General features: G+C 43.6%; 1 protein-coding gene across 1 annotated transcript; it reads right to left on the minus strand.

Annotated features, from left to right (window-relative positions):
• Positions 1–333: 333 nt before the first annotated feature.
• On the minus strand, positions 334–17,465 carry CAPN6 (calpain 6). The gene is made up of 12 exons (XM_068533610.1): positions 17,301–17,465; positions 8,256–8,387; positions 7,004–7,212; positions 6,298–6,490; positions 5,547–5,740; positions 5,213–5,290; positions 4,927–5,113; positions 2,841–2,963; positions 2,510–2,712; positions 1,813–1,934; positions 1,117–1,253; positions 334–516 (listed from the first exon to the last, which is right to left on the minus strand). The coding sequence occupies exons 1-12, from the start codon at positions 17,463–17,465 to the stop codon at positions 334–336; spliced, it is 1,926 nt and encodes a 641-aa protein (XP_068389711.1).
• Between the last annotated feature and the right edge of the window lie 1,153 nt (positions 17,466–18,618).

An 18,618-nucleotide genomic window follows, 5' to 3' on the forward strand; every position in this document is an offset into this window, starting at 1 on the left:
CAGCTAAGACATCGGTAGGGTATCCAGGCTGTTTTCGTTGTCCTGCATGAATCTCACCCCCGGAAGCCCCAGAGATCTTTCCTTGGCCAACATCTGTCTGATCTCCAGACAGGACTGTCACCTCCCCCTGTCCAGCTGCTGGAGGTATATAGGTTATGTAGCTACTTAACGCTACTCGGATCGGGAGGTATGGGGAACTTATCAGAAGAAAGGAAAAATTAATTACTGTGAATTTCTTTCTTTCAAAAGATTATGAATCCTAGATAAGATCTAGCATCTGACAGAAAATAAAAGGATGGGAAAGCTCTGTCAGGATTCCCTGGAGCTGGAGATTTAGAGCTCAGTGAGATCATCACTGGAAATAACCTTGAAGCTGATGTGGCCTTGTTTAACTTTGGCAGTTGGGCCACCCTTCTTACGCAGGTACAGGGACTTCAGATCACGGCAATCACTGGGGTCAGCATCCAGAGTAACCTGCCCCAAGAACTGATCACAGAACTTCCGTCTGTTCCAGACCTGGAGAGACAAGTCAAGAAAGTGAAGATGAGCAACCCTCTGTAATATCGGACTTTGCCGAGTGGCATCTAGAACCTAATGCCGGGCTTTGAAAGGTCTGTTTAAAAACCAAGAGACTATATTTCCTGATATCGCTCTGGCTAAGGGGAAGGCACCTCAAAGAGCAGAGACGAAAAGCCACCAGAGTTCAGAATCAACCTTGACCAATGAGATGGCCGCCGAAAGGCAGCTGGTCAGAAGCATTAAGTCAGAAAAACAGCCAAACCACAGTGCTCCATTCTGAGCAGCAGGGCGAGGGTCATGTGAACTGGCATATGCTTCCCCACATGCGAAGTTACAGTACCTGTGTTAACATGTGTATCTGCCAGCATGCGGGCTTCTGCCCACAATGAAAGAAACAGAAGAGAGGAGATTTAGGATGGAGATTCACAAGGAAGCGAGTGATTGTGCCTGGTGGGAGGTGTCTTCGAGTACAAAACAAACAAACAAAAAACCAGGATAAGCCTTGCTCTGTATCCTAGACATGTGTGAGGCACTTGGGATCATCCAGTATCTGGTACTGAATATGAGCCACCTGAGGGTCCCTGTTCACATCCTTACCTGCACTATAATAGGAATGTCAGTGGTCCTTCTGTAGAAAATGGCCTGGGTGTCAAAAATGGCATGAACAGTATTCTTTTGGACGGGAGAACGGACTTCCTCCTTTCCACACTTGATGACCAAATATGGGTTTACAGCTGGAACAAAGTAACATTTATTTTTAACACAGTGATTAAAAGTCCTCTTTCTAGATAGTCAAGAAACTATCTCACTAAGTCTATTCTGGGGCTTTTAGCATAACACCTGGGTACTAGAATGACCTAGAACTTTGGTTCCTATTTCCCTTTTCTTTTCTATACTTTATATAGGGATATAGAAATGAATATTAGATAGGTCCTTGCCCAAAGACTTTTATATCCCATTTTCTCTTTTTTTAAATTGAAGTATAGCTGATTTACAACATGGTGTTAATTTCTGCTGTACAGCACAGTGATTCAGTTATACACATATACATTCTTTTTAAAATATTCTTTTCCATTGTGGTTTATCACAGGATATTGAATATAGTTCCCTGTGCTATACAGTAGGACCTTGTTGTTTATACATATCCCATTTTCCTACCACGGTTGACAGCCATTCTGACTCTTCTACACGGAAAACACCACTGGAGAGAATCATTTGTGACCATCTTTTCTAACCATATATGCAATAAATGAAACTGCATTTTGCTTTCCCAGACACCCCTGCAGTTCTTACTTTCATTGGCATACTTCTTCTCCAGGCCCTCAGCACTGTGCACTGTGATCTGGGTGACAACCTTGGGGTAGCCACGAGCCAGATTCCAGCAGGACATCTTGGGCATGTCCAGAGTCAGCTCCCTGGAACATCAAAAAGAAGACACGTCATCCATGACGAATGCCCTTTGATGAGGAGATAGGCTCGCCAAAGCAGACCTTGTTGTTGAAAAACATGAAATGCCAAGTGACCTAGCCCATTCCTCCTCAGACATGGCTTATATTTTATGAGGATGTTTTCCTTTCCCCTTGCTTTAAGGCCCAGCAGATAAAGATCAGAGTAGGCAGGGCTGGGGTGAAAAGGTAGCTTTGGTGACCCAGCACTCAGAACATAATAGAGGAGCAGTGAGGAGTGCCAGCTGTTTAAGAGAAGAGAGAGTCAGCCAGAGAACAGAAGATAAAATATAAGTGGAAAAGCTTAGGCTATAGGCCTGTTCTCCTTAAATGGCAGCTCAAAGCACTGAAGCTCTGACCTCCACAGGGAACTTCTCACAACCCACACCACTTTGAGAAATCTTTCTCCTGCCATCACTGCAGTTAAATCTGACTTGAACAAGTTGTCCCTTTGAGTGTCCACCTAGGGGAAGAGGGCCAAGAGGGTTAGGACTGGAGGCAAAGCACAGAATGGGAGTTGGCAGGGCTGGCCAAGGAAACGGCACCTGAGCTGGACAGGCACTTCAGAGAAGATTCTCAAGAGAAACTCGCTGGTGCGGCCGTGCTGGAACATAGTTGGGACAAGCACGTAGTTGCCCTTCTTCAGGTACTTGCTCAGAAACACGGTGCGCGTGTCAATATAAGTGGAGGTCCCCGCGCGCTCCTGGATGTACAGGTGGTGGAGGCGGAATTTGCGGTTCATCTCCACCTGGAAATGCAAGAGAAGGAGATGCTCCTTCCTTATCCCTCGACCTTTCTTAATTCCCCTAACCCCAAGCCGTCCTAATTTTGACACTGTTTGCCATCATCCTCTCTGCTCCAAAGGCCCATTCTTACCTTGAAGAGCTCAAAGCCGATGATGTAATTGTCGGGTCTTCCCATGCGGCGGTAAGTGCGCAGGTCCTTTTGCTGCAGAGACATGATGACCTTGTGCCCGTCCTCGGGCACAGTGAAGATGTACTAAGGGAAAGAGGCCAGCAAGGAGCTTAGTTAGCACTTCTGTCTCAGACGAGCCAGCTCAAATTTCAGGGAAGAAAACTCTACCTTGCGAAGCAGAGACTTGGGTTATGTTCTGGGCTTTGCCATTGACTTGCTAAATGCAGATCCTAATGTTTGCTTCTCCCTATGGTATTCAGCACGTGTTGAGAGAGCCAACTTCATACCCAGGCCTTTGATTCCAAAGAGGGTATGCTTTGTTTTAATAAGTTCTTGGTAGGCTCTTGGGTTTTTTTTAAATTGTCGCCTTGTGGGCTTCCCTGGTGGCACAGTGGTTAAGAATCCGCCTGCCAATGCAGGGGACACGGGTTCGAGCCCTGGTCTGGGAAGATCCCACATGCCATGGAGCAACTGGGCCCGTGTACCACAACTACTGAGCCTGCGCTCTGGAGCCCGCGAGCCACAACTACTGAGCCCGTGTGCCACAACTACTGAAGCCCGCGCGCCTAGAGCCTGTGCTCCACAACAACAGAGGCCACCACAATGAGAAGCCCTCGCACCGCAACGAAGAGTAGCCCCCGCTCGCCGCAACTAGAGAAAGCCCGCACACAGCAACGAAGACCCAATGCAGCCGAAAATAAATAAATTAAATAAATAAATCTTAAAAAAATCTTATAAACTGTCCCCTTGTTTTTAAAAGCTGTACACAGGAAAATTTGAGAATCAACAAAGACAGAAAGCGTCCTTGCTTGACTTAACCTGACACTGCAGCATTCCCCTAGGCTAGCCTCCTATTGCCAGCCCAGATGTGTGACTTGTGGAAGGGGCCGGATCCATTTCCTTGGTGAATTGATGCTTTGCTATCACCATTTTAAGGATGCTGCAGGCCTGTTCTAGAGACTTCCCAAACATCATCTGGGGAATCATGGTGCCATTGGGAAGTAAGACTAAAAGGCATCAGATTTCTCTCTCTCTCCCCCAACCCTCCCACCAAGAAACAGGAAACAGATGCAGAAACATGCACTCACGAGGCCCCCGTCGGTCCATCCTGCACAGACACTTAAACAGTGAAGCCAAAAAGCCCATTTCCCCAGTTTGGTATATGTTCCTGATAGTTAAAGCATTTCCAGGGCTGTAAATGAAGGGGGGCGGCAATAGGAGCTTTCTTTTCTTTAGGGGCAGTTAAGGTGGAAGGAATGGAGAAAACTATGAGTTAAGTAAATCATCCCACCAGCTTTAGCATCCTTCAAAATGGCTGGCCAATGAAGCTCATGGAAAGAAAAGACACACTCATGTGTAAGGCTGCAATATAGTCAGAAGTCTTGTATCCTGTGGGTTAGCTCATCAGCACATTTGCAGATAAAACCATCAAGGTTATTATAGGTTCAGGCTTTGGATGTTTGGATTTTTTGCTTTGGGGTGTGCCTGGGCTTGACCTCTAATGTGTCATCTGGAATAGCACTGTAATGGGAGATGGATGGAACGGGGTCATTGACAGGGTAGCGATTCAAATCCTGAGAAGAATGACCTGGTATTCTAGATGAGAAAAGGGAGGCCTAATGATGGGGTTCAGAAGAATCACCTGCATGAGAAAGAGGACACATATAGTAAATGCGTACCCAAGAGAGCAATTAGGCAGTAAAGAAATGAAAAAGAATTGAGAAAACGTCAGGGAGCAGATCCTTTCTCTCTAATGTGGGACCATCACAAGGAAGCAGGGAGTGTCAAAGCATACCCAGCAATATGGTCAGGAGAGAGGCAGCCAGAGGAGGTGGCTTGGATTTGATAATGTCACCAAGTCACGTCTCTGCAAAGAGACACAGTCTGCTTTACAGGCATCTGAGCCAATCCCTATGCATCTTGGTTGATGAATATTACACAGTAGCTGCAAGTGGGAGAAGTGATGTCAAAGAAATACTCCAAGGTGAGACCTGGCTTCCTATTGCCTTGATAACTTGAAGGCAAAGAAAAAGCATTTGATTTAAACCTGGGGATTCTGCAGGAAGGTATCACGGTTGTTATAGCAGCCTCCTGAACGGTTCATCAGGGGATCATCATCCACAGTCCAGCATCCCACCACCGATTCCAGCTCCTTGCGGCCAAAAATAGGGTTGTTCACATTGCGGCAGACATTCAGTTCATGGAAGTTGCGGCAAAAGTCCTCCAGGCTCATCCTGAATGGAAGGAAAGAAATGAAGATGATACTTAATACCTACCCCTGCAGTTCCATGTGGAAGCCCCAATTCCCTTTAGCACAGAAAACCTCTGCTCACCAAAACTCCCCATCATCAGACATAACAAGCCCCAGGTTCTTGCGATCTGCTGCAGTCAGTTGCTGCCACTCTTCAGAACTAAAGGCAAATGAACAAAGGGATAAGCCGTTATGTTTGCCATTGACTTCCTACAGTAAGCAGGATGCCAAAGGAACAGAATACATGAGGACTGGGACAGCTTTGTCTCACCACCAGCTAAGTCACAGGCCCCATGTCCGAGAAGGACCCACAGATGTCACTAAGCATTGACAGCCCGCTAGCAGTCTGGAGGGATGGGATTGGGAGAACGTATAGGGCTTTGGGGATGCAGCAATCAAAGTGGAAAGCCACTCACATCTCACTCCAGGGCCCACTCCATTCTTGTCTTCCCAAGGGGTTCCTCAGACGAATCATGTACAGCTTCTCAGTACTGAAGACCTCCACGAGTCTTTCTCCAAGACGGATCTTGCGAATATCAGTCATGGTGTACGTATGGCCCTTCAGTAGACCCCAATCAGTTTCAACTTCTTGTTCCTCCTGATTGGGAAACTGAGAGCAGAGAAAGATACATAAGGGCACAAGAATTGGGAGATCCAAGGCTTGGCTCTTCCTCTTCCTTGATTGGTTTACCCGAGTATGGTTGAAACTAGTTCTCTTATGCAGATAGAAATTTGATCCTGCCACCTAACTTGACACAAAGCAAGCCAAGGAAAGGAAATAAAGAATTTAATATAACAACTCAAACAATTCAAATGACCCACGGTAGTACATTGATATGAAGAGCATTGAAATTTGTTGGGGTTGGTTAACTCTTTGAGCAAACAGCTATAACCGCCACACCCAGGAGCAGAGGCAGGAGGGATAATTTAGCAGAGACTATTTACATCAGCTCGGATGCTACATCGGCCTCCAGCGGGATGACTGGTACAAAAGGATAAAAGGTTAAAGCTCCTTAGCCTCTGCGCCAGGGCTCAGTGCCTACTGTTAGCTTTCTGAGTTTCATAATGACTTGTTCTGGATCTCCAGGGTAAGGGTGATGTTCTCCACTAAATGTCGTGGTCTCCTCTGCCAGAAGTGAGCGGAGAGTGGTTTTGGTGAGTACAAACCTCAATGGAGCAACAGATCAGACCTCCTTTGGTAAATGTTTTGTACAGTTCTCCAAACAGCTTGTACTTCTCCTCAACGAGCTCAGTGTATCTTCCCTTCTGCATGTCAACAGTTTCAGCCAATGTGCCAGTGAAGTCCACGATGATATCAGTAGTGGTCAGACCATCGAGGGCTTCATAACAGCCAAGCAGCCTGGGGGCAAATATGCAAAGTTATCTTTGTAAAAGTATTTTCCCAGGTCAAGGACATCTTGTTCCCCCAAGTTAAAACAGTCCTTGCCCAGCCAGCCTTTACCGGCTAGCTTTTCTCTAGGTACAAAATGAGAGATAGTTTGAGAATATAGTCAGATTTCTAGGTTTAGGCTATGTTGGTCTAGGACGGTCCATGCAGAAACTTCTTTCTACAGGTAAATATTAGACAAGGAGAAAATCTGCGGCCATAATGCCATGTGATCTGTAGATCAGCAGCAGGAAGAGGGCACCTGGGAGCAGTAAGGGTTTAATGGAAACTGGAACAGCTGATTTCTTTCTCATCTGGAATTATGGAGGGCCATTCCCAGGTCCAAAGCAATGCCTTGGATCTGACTGATATCCTACCCAATTTAAAGCCCAAGGCTAAGCTGGGAGAGCATGAGTTCCCAAGGATGAATGTGACCTTCCTTTCCTTGTGTAGCCTGACCACTGACTGGCCAACCCCCCTCCTTACTTGGCATAAGCTTTCTCCAACAGAGCATTCCAAAACTCATTCATGGAGGTGGAGAAGGAGAAAACGAGATCTCCATTGATGGTGGGCAGCAAGTCATCAATCACCACCTCGGTCCATTCCCCAAAATGCCAGAAACGGAAGCGAAATATCCCAGCATATTTATCTAGTTTTCGAGGGTCCCATTCTTGTTCCTTATGGTTGGGAATTGTCTGGAAATATAAGAACATTCAATCAACTGTTATTCACCAGACCATATCCAAATATTGAGATTACAGTTGACTTCTGGCAAATCCCGTGTGGCAACAGGAAGCACACCAAATACGTTTGGTTTGGGTCTAGGCAGGAAGTCCCTGGTAGGGCATTTTTTTCTGCAATCTTTGCTCCCCCAGTTCAGTTTTGCTGAGGATAGTATTACCATGCTTGCCCTGAATACACACAGGGTGACTGGGGGCAGCAAGCTATGGGTTAAACTATTTACCACAGTTAATCTACAAACTCGATCATGAGAGACTGTCTACACAAACATATTCATGGTTGCGTATTTAACCACATAAACAAGGCATTTTAAAAAGCAAAATCAATCAAAACACAAGGCCCCCTGTGGTTTCAGTTTTTAAAGGTCCATCCTAGAGAGTTCGTGCAGATTCTATAGACTATAGATTTTATTCACACCTTGAATAAAATTACATTTGGGAAAGTCTCCTTTTTAAATACAATTACACATTCATCTTCTAAAATTGTTATTTTCTGAAGAAAATGCTCTAATTTTTCCCAGGTCAACACTTCATTGCCTTGAACTCTGCCTAAATGCCAAAGGAATTTTTGTACTCTTATAATTTATTAGAACCTTTTCAAGGATCTAGTCCCACCTTTCTCACCTTTTCTTTTGTTCACATCTGTCAGTGACTTCCTGGTCCCCAGTGGCTTTTTACCCCAGTAGGTACTGAGAATGCAAGTATGCAGAGCTACTGAGTCAAAGTACTGCAAGTGACAAAAGATCACCTAATATGTGTGACAAAGCAAATAGAGTAAAATGTTAATGGTAGAATCTAGGTGAGTAAATGGGTGTTGACTGTAAAATTCTTTCAACTTTCTGTATTTGTGAAAATTCTCATAATAAAATTGAGGGAAATCACCTTCAATCGTTAATACTTCTGACTTCAGGAATTACACAATCTGAGACAGTTACGAGCTGACTTTTCCGAAAGTTACTAAAGAAGACAAGGAGGTGGAAACCGAGTGAGGTCGGTACCTTTGTCCAGTGAGACTCCTGAACAGCCAAACAGGAAAACGCAGAGACCATTGGCTTGTGCCCCAGTCTCCCTTGGGTCAGCTGGTGATTGCTGATATGGCCCACAATCAGACGGGGGTCATCGCAGATGTCCTGTGGATACAACAGTTGGTTCTAAGAGTCTGGGAAGTGTTCCCCACGGGTCAGTGTGAGCTCAGCTAGGCAGGACAGACTTCACAGATGAGGTAAGGTGGAAAGATTACCAGGACTTCCACAGGTAGGAGAAAGGAAGGGTTGGGGGGTTGTGGAAACAAACACAAAGCAAGTAGCTCATCAAGACACAGGAAAAAGGGTCATGTGGGAAGGTGGCAGGAGAAATGGAAGGAGAGGATGCGACTGAGACAGGATGAGACGTGCTGGTGGGAGCCCTCAGACATCGCTATCATTGAGGTTTAGAGAGCTTTCACTGCAGCAGTGAGCTTGTAAAGAGGAGAACGAGGGATTAGCACATTACATGCTGATCCTATTTGTCAGGATGAGATTTTCTGAAGCGCCTGTGCTCAGATGGGTGATGGGTGATTGCACTTAAAAGACAAGGCCTGATAGAGGTGGACATTAATGCTTCTCTCTCTCCAGAAAAATGAGTTAGGAGACATTATACATGAAGCCCTTCCCTAACATAAAGCAAAGGCAACAGCGGTGTCCATGCAACAAAATTTCCCCACATCTTTGGATGAATACAGATGGCAGCAGCACTGATAGCAGGTGGTAATAGACCGCTTCTAGGAGCACTTCAACAGATACTCTTTTCCCACAGCGGATGTTCAGAACCTGGACAGAGTGGGGGAAGTATTTGTTTGAGGCGTATGTGTGTGTCTTTCCCCAACAGATCATTATTAGCTGTGCCATTCCCACTGCAAGTAGGAAAATGAGGCCCAAATAATACAATTCCAGCACAATGTAATGGAGGAATTTTCAAAGTATAATCAATGCCTAAAGGAAGGATCCCCAAAATTTCCCTGGTGGTAGACAAAATAATTTGAATAGTGGTGGTAATGTTCACGCTGAAGCCTTACAGATGACTAGAGTTAGCAGTTGGACAAGGGAGAGGTATGGAGGCATAAGGAGTAGAGAGACAGTCATGGACAGAGGTATAGTCACATACATGACACCATATAATTGAAGACACGTTTGCGTGACTCAGAGTATCAGCCCTTGCAGAGTTCAAAGGCAGGAAATACCAATGAAGTCTTGGGTAGATGGAGACAGCTTCGTGGAGGAGGCCGTTGGCCAGTACCTTGACATTTTGCTTACCCAGCAGAAATAAATCCTAGTCTCAAATGGAAAGAAAATCTAGACATATATCCTTTAAAAAATTATTAAATAGAGACAGCTATATTTTTCTGGTTCTCAAACCTCTTTTTTTTAATGGACATAATTCTCCTTGATGAAGGGTCTGGTCTACAGAATGAAGCATTCCAAATATTCTTTAAAAGCCAAAATAACTCTGGAAAGGAATAGGCATTCTGGGCAAGGACAAGTCCAAACTGAAGATTAATTGGTCATCCCTTTGCCAAAAGGAGAGAGTTAGGTGGGTTGTCGTCAGCTTTGGTTTTCTGGTCTTTTTTTTTTTTTTTTAGATGCATGTCTGGTGTCTCATTACTTTTTTGTCTTAGGAGAAGACTTCTATCTTACTAAATTTTTTTCATGCATTGGGAGCTGCCTGTTTTTTCACTTATTGAACATAAAGCAGGTGTGTTGGGTGGATTCAATCCTGATATTCCTTCTCTTCTGATTGTTTCTTTGCCCTTTCTAAGATGAGACGAAACACAGTTTTTCCTTTCTGAGTCAGGCATTACCATTTGATTTGTAGCAAGATGTAAAGTTATACAGTGATTTCTTGGACTTAGATGATGCATGTAATAGTTTCCAAGCATGAAAAAACAATAAAGTGAACATCGATATGTGGAAAAGTGTGTTTTTAGATTATTAAGGCAAATTATTTGCTGGTTTTATGTAGAGTTATTAGTGGTTGGGGTTATATTACAGTGTCTTGATTTTCCACAAGGCTTTAATTCACAGCAGGGATCTAGGCTCAGCAAACACTTTTGGCATGTCAACTTCTATTTAAGACCTAAAGGATCATGTAAATAAGCAAAAAGACATGGAAACAGAACTCAAATTGAGGAACTGGATAATTATTCTCCTGTCGACTAATGTGACTGTGATTTTACATTTATGTATATATATATATATATATATATATATATATATATATATATATATATATATATATATATATAGTGTGTGTGTGTGTGTGTGTGTAATCATGGGAGAATATACATTTGGGCAAATAAAACACCTTATTTTCCATTTCCTCTCATAAACTGGCCCATGCCCCAGTTTTACTTCACCACTCTTCATACTTGATGGATGGCTATTTAACAATGGGTTTTTAAAAATGAGTTAACAGTCCGTAGACTGTCAAACCTGGAAGGAATTTAGAGACTATTTAGTCAACCTGTTTATTTTACAAATGAGGAAACAAGCTCAGAGAAGGGCAGTAACTTGCCTCTCCTGTCATTTAGCTAGTTAGTAGACCTAGGATTAAAGTTTTAGGTTCTTCACATACAGTTAGAGAAGGAACCTCTAGACATCAGCTGGTTCATCCTTTTGCCTTTAAGTTGATCAATGGTCACCATGCAAAGGATAATACTGTGAAGCTCTTCAGGGGTGGAGATGCAACTAATTCTCTCAGTCATCCATCCCAGTGTTTTATGTCTCTTTGCTTAACGCTCACCTAAAAGCTCTCCATCATTCTGGAAGGCTGGCTTAACTCATGTCTTAGCTTTTGGTTCTAGGCTAGATATCACCAATGTGCTTTAATCTCCTCAATTTCATCCACGAAATATGAATCAAACTCTTATGTATGTCAGCACCATGACGTGAAGCATGGGAGAACATTTTTATTAAGCCACATTTTTTTTTTACCTCTTTAAGGAAGTGAAAGACTAGAAATAGCTAAGGAGGTAGAAAGGGTAAAGGGTAATGAGCCAATGCAAATCTAACAGCCAAATGGACTTTTTGGTGACAAATTTGAAAACAATGAAATGGATATTTATTGAATTTTCCCCTAGATTTAGACAACTGGCTATAATTCCTGCAGGGGTAAGGAAGCAAGGCTGGAGGCATTTTCCTGTAAGTCAAAGCTGGGATGCAGAGTGCAGATGGGACATTGCAGCCCAAGCTCTGCTGAAATGGTAGGGAGTGGAGTTGGAGGAGAGGTCACAGCTCACATAGTCACATATTTGGGTGGCTTGAGAGGTAGGGAAGATTGCTGAACCGCTAATGGTTCCCAGCTGTGTTGGCCTAGTCGACGTGATCCTTGAACTGGGCTGTTTGTCAAGGCAAAGTAATTTCTTAGGGGGAAAACACACAACTAGGAAGTCAAGCACCAAGAGTAAATCCAGGAATGGTCTCTGCAGACCCCTATCCCTGAGCCAAAGCCTTCTACTGATACAAGCAAAGCAGCGTCTCTAGGAAGTACGTTCTCTTAGCTGAGCATTGAGAGATCCTCCCATTGTCCTTACCTCATCTCCTTTCCCAGAGATCTCTGGGTGGTGGGGGAGGGAGGCATACAGTTATAAGCCTTGGAGCCCCACGCATGTCACTCTGTGTGGCTCTCTTCGCACCTACCACATCCACATATTTAGCAATTTTTTTTTTTTTTACACAGGTGAAATTTGCTGACAATAAACATTGAGGTCCAGGGTAAACCTCAAGAACCACAGTAAAATGAAAGGCTGCCTAGAAAACCAGCAGCCAGAAGAGTGGAGGCATTTCAAAAGTGCTATGGGCAGTCTAGCAGTCCCATGGGGATGGAGACAGTGTGGACACTCACAAGTGAGGCCGGCCCTGCAGTAGGTACATTAGGACTGAGTCCAAGGCTCTAAGTCGTTCCAGAAGGCCCAGGGCTGCCATTCAGGGCCTGAGGGCTTTATCAGCTAGTCCAAGCAATCATTATCTTATCCTTAGAAAATTCTACCATCTCCAGACACGGCATTTATAGGTGGACCTCGGCTCAGGGACCAATGTTGAACCACCTGCACAAGGAGTCAACTTTACTTGCTGGGGAGTTTTGCTTCTGCATGACAGTCTTGTCATTGGTAAAACATTCTCTTCCTTCCTAACCCCTCCAAGGAAAACTCAACATGGAACCATAGAATAATATCTTAAGCCCAACTTCCACTTCCAAACTGGACAAGCAAGTCACTACAGAATTATCTTCTTCTTTAAACCTTCAGACTTCTGCAAGGAGACTCCGGGTGTAAATCCCAAACTGCTTTATTGGGAAAAATTTATATATCCGTGCAATGGAATACAGTTCGGCGATAAAAAGAAACAGATACATGCTACAACATGGATGATCCTTGAAAATCATGCTAATCTAAAGAAGCCAGTGACTTTTATGATTCCATTTTAAGTGAAATGTCCAGAATAGGCAAATCTAGACAGAAACCGAAAATACATTACTGGTTGCCTGCGACTGGGGGGAGGAGGGGTTTACTCCCTGCAAATGTGCACAAGGGATTGTATTGGGATGATGCAACTGGTCTAAAACTGGATTGTGGTGATGTTTGCACAACTCTGTAAATTTATTTTAAAAAATCATTGCTTTGTATACTTAAAGCAACTGAATTTTATGGTGTATAAATTGTACTTTGATAAAGCTGTTCGCGTTTTTTAAATTCAGAATCTAAAATAAATAGGACAGATGGCAAGAGTATTGGCCTATTCAACTCTTTTCGATTGTGTCAACAGAAAAAAAAACCACTTAGGACTATTCACGTGGAGGGACATGATCTCTGGGAAGAAAAAGAAATTCATGAACAGTCTAGGCCAAAACTGCTCTACAGGGGTGTCCCATTCAGCTGGGTGTTGGAAATTTCTATTAGCACAAAGAGAGAAATATTTCCTCCTTTATCGGGGTCCCTCATATGCAATCTCCCTCTGCTTCTAATGTCCCGTCTCAACCGTTCCCTCCCATTCCTCCCACCTTTGCTTTAATCCGGAACCTGATCGGCCTCTTCTCACCCAAGGTAGTGAAAAGACCTGGGCAAGGGCCATGGTAGTGGAGGCTGAACTCAAAACTTGACCAGGAGAGCTGCCAGATCTTGTGCAGGTGCCCTGGCTTCCTCCACAGCTGGCTGTGCAATCCCCAAAAGGCCTTGCTCCATTTTAGCAGGAGAATAGCTGTGTCTGACCCGAAGACACGATTGTAGCTGGGTATGAGTCAGTCAGGAAAAAAGCCAGAGGCGGGTAGGAGGGGAGAGTCGCTGCAGGGAGCTGGAGAAGAGATTTTCTGTGGGAATTTGGTGGCTAGATTTCAGCCTAAATATCCTACCTGCTGTCTTAGGATCACACTGTAATTCAGGGGAACTCAGCTCTTAGAATCTGCTAAGACTTTATATGTTGAAGGTCCAGGAGGACAGGGAAGCCCAGGAGGACAGGTCTCAGGCAATATATCTGTGTGCCCAGGAAGCTAGTAGCTGGGGTCATTGGACCAATGGAGGTGTTAAGGAGAAGGATCTTCCCCTGAAAGGTATGGGCAGATGAACTGGCACCGAACAACTGCAAAACACTCTCATAATCCCTGCCTATCTAAAGTGGCTCCTTAGGACGCAGCAGGGAAGTGGCAAGTGGGAAGAAGGGGAGCTCAATCCTGCCCTAGGATGGTGGCACTTGACTGCAGTTGGTTGGTTTGATTAGCAGTGGTGTTTACAGACATGGAGGCTTTGCAACCCAGGAGGGAAAGAGACAGAAAATATCTGGTTAATCGTGCTTCTTCCATTTTAGAGACCTCAGAAACTAACCCTGTTTGAGTATGAGGCTGGGTGGCATGCCAAGGGACAAGATGTCTGTAAGCTTCCCTGCAAATGAGGATCTCAACCTTGCCAATGAGGCAGGTGAGTCCAACGACCCATCTGGTCTTCCTGAGCCAATTTAGAGAGGCCTAGGGCTGTCCCTTGGCTTTCCTGATGGGAGGCCAGAGAACTTTGACGTGGTTCTTGCCCGTAGGCTTGGCCTCCACTCTGGCTAGAGAGGAATCTCCAGCTTTTTGAAGAGGCTCAGATGGTGGTCTGGAACATTGTTTCTCCCCCTACTCCCCACAAGAGCCCCCCTCCCCAACCACTCCAATCCACCATGATCTCCTTTTCTTCAAAACCCTATATGATTTACTGGCTATATGCCTGAAAATAGCATCTCCTCTCTGCAGCAGTAATTTCTTATTGAACTCTTCGATAGCTCAATATCCATCTCATCAGCTGGAATGGGAGTCCCTCGCCCCAGGCCTCGTCTGCATCTTGCACAGAGGCTGGCATAGAGTAAGCGCTCGATAAATGTTTCTCAACTGACTCTCTCTTTGGGCCTAATTAAGACTAAGCTCAGAGTATGCTCTCAAAAGGGAGAGTATGGATCAATTAATGGGTGTACAGCATCAACACAGTGAGGAGGAATGTGAGAACTTACTGGAGGGAAGCTACCTATTTTATCAAAAGAGACACGAGCAAATCTATCTCCCTGACATGGCAGCATGGTAGCGTAAAAACTAATACAGGCTTTGGAGTCAAGCCTGGATTCAAATCCCAGCTTGTTAGTAGTCTGACCCTGGGAAAATTCTTACCTTCCCTCTGAGACACAGTTTCCTCATCAATAAAATGAACATAGTATCTACCTTTATTTTTTACACCAGGAAAAAAAGAATTACATCAAAGTGGTTTTTAAGATACCTACCTCACTAAGCTATAGCAAATTAGGATGAAATGGAAAAATGTATAGAAAACTCCCAACACAGTATCTGGGCCCATAGTAGGCATGCCCTAAATGCTTATGCCTTGTTCTACCCCATTCACTCTCTCTTTCTGACACTCCAGTCACCTTGGAAGGGGTATCGCTTGCCTCAGAGGCAAGATGGATTATTGCAGTGGTTATTAAGTTTTTTTCCTTCCCTGCTAATTCATCTAGGACTCAATCCACAGAATTTGGAAGATGAAGGCAAAGGACGAAGGACTGAGCCAAGATGCGGGAGGGAGGATGTGTCTAAAGACGGGCCAATACAGGAAGCACTGTTGGCCTGGCTCACATCAGGAGAATGGCTTCAGGTTGGCTTGCGATTTTACTGCCCATCAGATCTCCTGCCACCTCGTCCAGGACCTCACCCCCATCCATTATTCCTTCTTTCCTCTGTGTCTTTAACCTCTCCTTCTTTACTATTTCCTCCTTAGCCTATAAATATGTTCAAGTCTGTCCTATTTGTAAAAGACACCCTCCCCCAGAAAACCTCCCTCAATTTCCTGCCTTCTTTTCAGCTACTTCTGCCCTATTGATCTCCTTTCTTTCATAGCCAACCATCAAAAAAGAGTGGTGGCCCTCATTATCACCATCCATTCATAAGAGTGGGTCCCAAACAGCATATTTCTATTTTCTCCATGCATTTGGGGGGGAAAAAATCTTACCTCTCTCCATACTGAATTAGTGGCTAGTGAATTCTGCTCATGTTTTCCAGATTTGTATTGCAGGTCAGTGATCTACAGGGACGTCAACAACTGGAGGCACAGAAACTCAGCAGCAGTGTAATCTTCCTTCTGATGGAGAGAACTTCTCCAACTCTTATATTCTCAGTGGCTATCATACTTTATGGGCAAAAATGGAGACATGTCCTCTGAGTCACATAGAAAACAAGAGCCTTGACGTGACCCATGTATCTTGGCACCCCCTGGTGGCAACCTACATAAACCGAAGTAGCTCTTGTAAGAACTCCCTTTAGGAGTTCAAGCTGTGGAAATTGTTCATTGAAGAAGGCGAACCTTGAGTTGCTGACTGAGATGGTTCCATAATAGTGCATAAAAAAGGGTACATCATGAAATAGGATCAGAAGGTCTTCAGGATATTGTGAAAGTCCAAGAATTTGCATTTCGTAACAGCCCTTGGTGGCTTATATACCTGGTCACCTACTTTGGGATGGAGCCCAGGTTGAATATCCTTCTATCTAGTCATACCCTTTAGATATAACCAGGTTACTGTTTATTCTCCAGATTCCAACATCCTATCATTTTGTACATTGACCTCCCACTCATGTAGGACTTGTAAAGGGGTTCTGAGACTTGCTTTAGAGACACAATATACAGATGTTCCACAGAGAACCATAGTAACTATGAACAGGTGGTGAAAGAGCTACAGTCCTACTTGGATCCCACTTTGCTAATTGTGGGAGAATACAGATGATGGTATCCAAAGAGCAGCAAAGAAGTCTCCCTCCCCCAATTCAAACTCCATCTTGTCCCTGTTGAGTTTATTTCATTTATGCTCACCATATAAGTTTTTCTCTTCAATGGTCTGAGATTATCTTGAAGTTGCTGTCATAGGTAACTCAGTAAAGAAACAAGAGTATAGCTGCTTTCTGAGTTACCAGATTTACTCAAATGAACTTCCAAAAGAAAACAAGCATGGTATATCTCTTTTTTGTTCTTTCTAAATTACAAAATCTGATAAAATGTGACTAAAATTCAACATTCCTCAAGTTAGAGCCAGAAGCACAAATCCATAAAACTTCCCATTTTAAAGCTGTCTGCTGGGAATTTTTAGGGCAGTGAAAATATTCGGATACTATAATTATGGTTATATGTCATTATACATTTGTCCAGACCCATAGAATGTACAACACTAGGAGTGAACTCTAATGTAAATTATGAACTTTGTGTGATTATGATGTGTCAGTGTAAATTCACCAGTTGTAACAGAGGTACCACGCTGAGAGGGGGCATTTGATAATGGGAGAGGCTCCGTATGTCTGGGGGCAGGGAATACATGGGAAATCTCTATACCTTCCTCTTAATTTTGCTGTGCTCTAAAAATATAAAAAGGATATTATGCTATAAAAAAATAAATAAAGTTGTCTGCTAAACTGGTCTATACGCAGTGGGCTGTGTGAGTGAAATAGCGGACCAAGTAGATTTATGATGAAAGAGATCAAGAGGGAAACAGAAATTGAAACAACAAAGTTACCTGGGGACGTTTCCACACCACCTTCCCAGGAAGCAGTCGGTTGTAGAAAAGTGAATCATTCTCAGGCAAAAAGGTTGGATCACAGAAAAGTCTACCATCCCTGATGCATTCCTGCTTCAGTTCCTGGTACTTCTGGTTTTTGAAGAGCTTCAGAGGAGGACCCATAATGTCAAACTACGTCTAGAATGAGAAAATTGTTGTTACTGAAGGAAGACGTTCTCAAGTCTTTTAAAGATTCCCTGAGATTAGACAAACAGTTGTCATCCATTGATTTATTCCCAGAGCTAGGCACCTCAGTTTTAGCTTTAAAGGAAAAGTCACCATTTTCAGGGAAAGAAGGGCCCAGGGTCTGCAGCAAATTAGTTTGGGGTTTGGGATAAGGCATCTAAACCATTTCTGGGTCTCAGTTTCCTCATCTGCCAAATGGGGTAATATGGGCCTTAACAATCTTATTGGAAAAATAGATAATAAACGTTAAGATTGCTAGTTAAACGTGAGTCATTATAATTTAAAGGGCAATCTTCCATCTTCCACTGGCAGGGAGGAGTTCAAGCACAGAACAATTGTAAATTTGAAGAGAAAGGGGGAAAATCGCTTTACTATATTCAGAATAATTTGGTGCCCTGAAGGGCCACACACTTTGTGCTTGAGGGGAGAAGCAGCCCCTTTCACTTCTAACAAGCCCTTTTACACAATTCCTTCCCTTTTATCATTAAAGAGCTCTGCGTTTTTATTACTGGCCAGGAAGACTAACGCAAGAAACAGAGCTCAGCAGATGGCCTCCAAAGACAAGGAAAGATAGAAAGATTGTATGTGTCTTTCTTCTTCAAAGTCTGGTGTGCAATCATTTGCGCACCATAAAAGGCAGACTCCGAAATTCAGTTACACTAATTTGGTGGATTCTTATCCCGTGTCAATACACTGTTGCTTTCTTTTCTTAAAAAAAACAACAAAACAACTCTCACATGGCTATACAGAGAATTAATATAGTGGCTCTTCAGGCAATGTCTATCAGAGTGCCCCACACTCAAATGCCCCTGACCACTGGTTTTTATGAGGATAATTTGAAAGGCAAATTTGATTTTAAACAGCTTTGGGGTGATAATAGGGTTTTCAATGACTTTGCCTGATTCACAAAGATAGATTTGTAATGATTTTAATGATCCTCTGATGACAGTCAATGGTAAATAGAAGGGGGTTGTAAAATCTATATGCACCAAGTATTTCAAAAATATATTTTAAGGATAACTGTGTCTATATTCTATGATTACATGAGGGTTGAAACAAAAAATCTGGCTAAGGTCAGAGTGTCTGCTAA

The sequence above is a fragment of the Eschrichtius robustus genome, chromosome X, assembly GCF_028021215.1.
Source record: "Eschrichtius robustus isolate mEscRob2 chromosome X, mEscRob2.pri, whole genome shotgun sequence".
NCBI lineage: Eukaryota > Metazoa > Chordata > Mammalia > Artiodactyla > Eschrichtiidae > Eschrichtius > Eschrichtius robustus.